The sequence below is a fragment of the Colius striatus genome, chromosome 6, assembly GCF_028858725.1.
Source record: "Colius striatus isolate bColStr4 chromosome 6, bColStr4.1.hap1, whole genome shotgun sequence".
Lineage (NCBI taxonomy): Eukaryota > Metazoa > Chordata > Aves > Coliiformes > Coliidae > Colius > Colius striatus.
This window is the reverse complement of record NC_084764.1, coordinates 22,332,205-22,336,914: the sequence shown is the minus strand read 5'-3', so window position 1 is coordinate 22,336,914 and position 4,710 is coordinate 22,332,205. Positions and strand designations below refer to the sequence as shown.

Here is a 4,710-nt window from a genome sequence, read left to right as displayed (position 1 = left end):
AGGGACTGTGGCACCAGTGATGAGCGAGTGAGGTAGGGAAAGGTTTGTTGAAAATCCCACAGCTGCCTATTCGGCCTGGTTCATTTTTCAAATATGGCTCACTCACACTTATCCGCAACTGTCTGTTTGTAAGTGAAGAATAACTTCATGTGATATTTATTTATTTGGTAATTAGGGATCACTTCTAGTGCCTTTTTGCAAAGAAATCTCTGGCGTGTGCACAAGCTCTCTTCTCTGCACTGGGGAGTACAAGTGCTCTGGCTTAGTCTTCCTTGGCAGCTGGCTTGACAATTTTTCCCATGAAGAGGAGGCCGTCAGTGCTTTTGTCAATAATCAACATCAAGAAGGGCCTGTTGAATCTGATGTGTGGAGGAGAATGAAAGTGTGCAGACATTCCTACTATTCCTATCACAGTCACTGCAGCAGCCTCTGTGCCATTCTCACTAACATCCACTGTGGCCTCGTGAATTGCCTGCAAGAGAAGCAAAGATTAAAAACCAGGTATAGAAGAGTAAAAGCAGCTAGGGATAGACTTGCTTACTTTAATACTATGAGACAGTAGTTTTTAAAAGAAAGCACAGAATGAATATAGAACTGGTGGGAAAAAGATATTCATGTCCAGCCTTTCCAAGACAAGTAAAGTTTGCTCTAACATCAGGAAGAGTTTTCTTCAACACTCTGGCAGAGTCAAGCTTAGTTGCTTGGAGAGACTGAGCAGCACAGAGAATATTTACTATTCTGATAGTTCTTGAAATAAGATTTTGTCCTTAGTGTTTAACACAGAGGAATAAACTTTTCATTTTACATCAGTTTCTATGTATGCAAAAAAAATTCTGCAAAGACACAGTAGTGTCAAATGTTATAGGGTGTTTAAAGGGCTTCATGTGGTAGGTATAGCAAATTGATATTTATGAATTCATGTGATCTTATTTAGTTGTCTTCCATCAACTCTCCTTTTTTTTTTTCATTGTTGTCTGTAGTGCAGCTCAAATTTCCCCACATGAGGGCTTGCTACCTTTCCTCTATTCACTTGTCCCATAACTGTAATGCAGGTGTATAAACACATAGTAAGGCATTATTCAGTGTGAGGAATCTCAAAAACATTAAATAACATAGGTTGGAAGGACCTCTAGAGGTAATCTAATGAAACCAACCACCTACACTGCATCAACTCTGCCACTAGGTAAGGTTGCTCAATGTCTCATCCAGTTAGGGCCTGAGTACTTCAAAGGGTGGAAATTTCAGAGCCTCTCTAAGCAACCCATCCTAGTTTTTGGTTGCCCTCATGGTGTATTTTTACATAATATCTGATGAGAGTTTCACATTTTCTGTCTTGTGTGAATTGTCTCTTGTCCTATCACCAGGCATGTGCAAGGAGAGTTTGGATCCATCTTCTCTGCACCCTCCTAACAGGTATCTGTAGCCAGCACTAACAATCCTCTTCCACCTCCCCTTCTCCTGGCTGAACAACTCCAGGTCTCACTCTCACACATCCTGTGCTCCAGCCACATGGCCATTCTGCTCACTCTCCATTGAAATCACTGCTGCAATATGTCTCCCTTGCACTGAAAAGCCCCAAACTGGATGTGCAGTACTCAAGAGGTAGTCTCACAAATGCAGAACAGAGAGGAAGGATCACTTCCCTCATGACACAAGGTATATATTCCCTGAGCCACTAAGGAAATCACTTGCCTTATTTGTGCATCAGTTTCTTGTTTGTGAAATGTGGCTGTCCCTGTCCCACAAGTCTGTTATTCATATACATTCCAAGGTGCCCAGATTATGCAGTAATGAAAGATGTATACATAGGATAAGAATCACTATTTTCAAACTTATGTCATGACTATGACTCTTGTCATGCATTAATTATTTCATACGTTTTAGCTTTTTTGTAATATTATTCCTATTATCCCGTCCAGATCTGATTTCTTCTTCAGAGACTTTGAAGTGAATTTTATATTTGCATTGAATTTGCAGTATCACTATGCAGTAAACAACTTAATATTAAACTGTAGATACAGTAGGCATTTAATGCTTAACCTTTTTCTTCCTTTACGACCATCAATGAGCCACAACTACACTCCAGAAATTAGAATGGCCTGTTTATGAAGATATATGTGAGACAAATCTCTTGATTACCATCTCTTTTCATATACTTACTTTTGAAACCTTCAGAAGAGGTTTTTCTACCACTCCAGAGAGATCGGCTTGGTCACTGAACACCTCTGTCACACCCAGTTTCTCAAACAGGCCCTTAACATCATAGGTTCCAGAGATGGAGAATTTTGGAAGGTCCAGGTAGATGTTTCTTTTCAAAAACAAGTGAAAAATATGAGTTTATTATTGCAAGATCCCTGGATGAAACAGCTGTTGCAGGTATACTCATTGACCTACAATGTGGCTTTCTAAGTCAGTGATAAATCCCATGTTAGAGAAGCAGAAATTGAGGTACCTGCCCCATCAGCCACGATTCAATCAGTCGTGCAGGTACAGAGTGCAAGTTTATAGAAGTGAATGGCTGAAAAATGGCTGAAGAAAAAGAAACTGTATTTCATTTTGAACTGAGTTCTTCCTAGTCTAGGCAGGCTACTGAAGGCAACATGTGCCTGTATGCAGGATCATCACAGCTGGTAGTGCTCCCATTGCTGTGACTGGGGGAGGTGAGGAGAGGGTTCCTCTTAGGCTGAGTTAAGGAAACTATGCAATCCTTGTTCCTCAGAGCTGCGCTCAGCAACCCCTTGTGACATCCTTAGCTTTGCCTTGCCTAGATGAGTAGTTACAGCCTATTCAATATTTAAACAAAGTAACAGTTAAAAGATTACCTTTTTTCAAGTGAATGCAGCCACTTAGACACTGTTTCTTTTAGCAGACTATCTTCCACTTGCTCCATTGTCCCTTCGTCAGGTAGAATAAAAAATGAAGTAACATTTCCTTTGTATGGAATTTCTACCACCCAGCAAGACAAGTTCTCATCCCTATGGATATTAAAGTTTGCATTTTGTTGCATCATTTTGACCTTAACAGAGTTCTTGGCATCCACCAGGAAGTCGTCATCTCTGGTCCTCAAATTGCTGAAAGGTTTTTCCCAGTAGCCTTTTAAAAAAAGAATGAGTATAGACTTGAATAAACTGAAAGAGGGACTAACAAAGGCATGTCACGTTAGTTGATGCTTAAAACACTGTATTTCAACTGTAAAGGCAACGAATTGATCTCGGCTTAAAGATGCTTGTTCCCTGGCCATGGAAATAAATTTACATCATTTCAATAGTTTTAATAAAAGTCATACAAGAAAAATATAGGCTGAAAGTTACTGCAGAGAAGCCCTTAGCCTTTATCTGCTAATACAATGGTCCAAACTTCCATAGACTCCCACTGTCCAGGCTTATTTTCATGTAAATGTCATCCATGTTTGACCCTGTCCTGCAAAATCAAAAACCTGTGCCTTTCAACAGATAATCATTAAGTTCCCAAGCTTAACATTTCTGAATCCTTCTAGCTCTGAACTTGGTTTAAAACTGATGTGACATTGATTAGTACTTCTATGTATTCCTTTTCATTTCTTGGGGGTTTTGGTTTTTTGTGGGTTTTTTTTTCTTTTTTTACTCATGTAGAAAATTATTCTTTCTAACTGGCTTTCAAATATTTGTGTCATTTAAAAATAGAAAGATGTATTTTAAATTAGATGATAGCAAAAGTTCACAACAGGAAAAAAGTTACATTTTTTAGATCTAAATAAGACTTCCAGAGCTTATGTATGTAATGGCTATCCAGATTTGTCACTCACCTTTAAAGAAAATGTAGTTAGCCAGAACCATCACAGTGTCCCGATCAAGATCTTTTAATACATCAACAATTTTGCCACGGGTTTTTGTTTCTATGTACTTATTGATTTCCTTTACAGCCTCTGGAGGATTCTGGAAGTTACTAGAAATAAGTTCAGCATAATAAAAATTTCTTACATCATCTAAAAATTTTTGGAGTGGTTTCACTTGGTCATCTATGAACAGGGCATTGCCTATATCCAGCTGTACTTCTCTGTTGGGGTCATTCAGCAGCTGGAGGGCATGCTGAAATCCCTCATGGATCTCCTTCTCTGTCAGGTTGAAGGCAAGTCCTTTGTGCAGCTCTCGGAGAGTATTTGATCTGGCCCCCAGGGACAGTGTTGCGAAGGCAATGGAGATGCTCAAAGGAGAAAAGAAAATGTTCTTGTTGTTGCCCACTTCGTCTCTGATCTGCTTGTAAAACTTAAATGCAAAGTCAGCGTTGCTGGGAGCTATCTTGACATGAGCCAAGTTTTCACCTTCAGCCTGGGAATAGTCATCTGGGGATTGGGATATTTTTTGTTCCTGCTGTTCATCATTGAGGTTGGACCCTTGTTTACCCTGGACTTGAAGTCCAAGAAGCAACAAACAAAAGTACAATGCAGACTTCATTTTCCTTCTGAACAGTCCTGCTAAGAAAGAACAGAGCAATTATGAGTTTTTGTATTCTAGATACCAATTTTCAGATGTTAGTCTTTTGGATTACTGCTCTATTTAGAAATACTATTCTACTTGGCTTCCTGGATAGTCCATTTCTAGTAATTTGTCTCAGTTTCTGGCCAATGAGCAAAGCAAGATACTAATGTAGCATTGATAAGAAAAAGTCGACATTGTCTAGGCTTTTGTGAGGTGTTATGCCTGAAATAGTCCTTGTCTCTGACCAACATGG

General features: G+C 39.3%; 1 protein-coding gene across 1 annotated transcript; it reads right to left on the bottom strand.

The window, feature by feature from the left end:
- Positions 1 to 262: 262 nt before the first annotated feature.
- On the bottom strand, positions 263 to 4,439 carry LOC104559448 (alpha-1-antitrypsin). The gene is made up of 4 exons (XM_010204428.2): positions 3,785 to 4,439; positions 2,823 to 3,093; positions 2,161 to 2,308; positions 263 to 472 (listed from the first exon to the last, which is right to left on the bottom strand). Exons 1-4 carry the CDS (start codon positions 4,431 to 4,433, stop codon positions 263 to 265), a joined length of 1,278 nt encoding a protein of 425 aa, XP_010202730.1. The 5' UTR covers positions 4,434 to 4,439.
- Between the last annotated feature and the right edge of the window lie 271 nt (positions 4,440 to 4,710).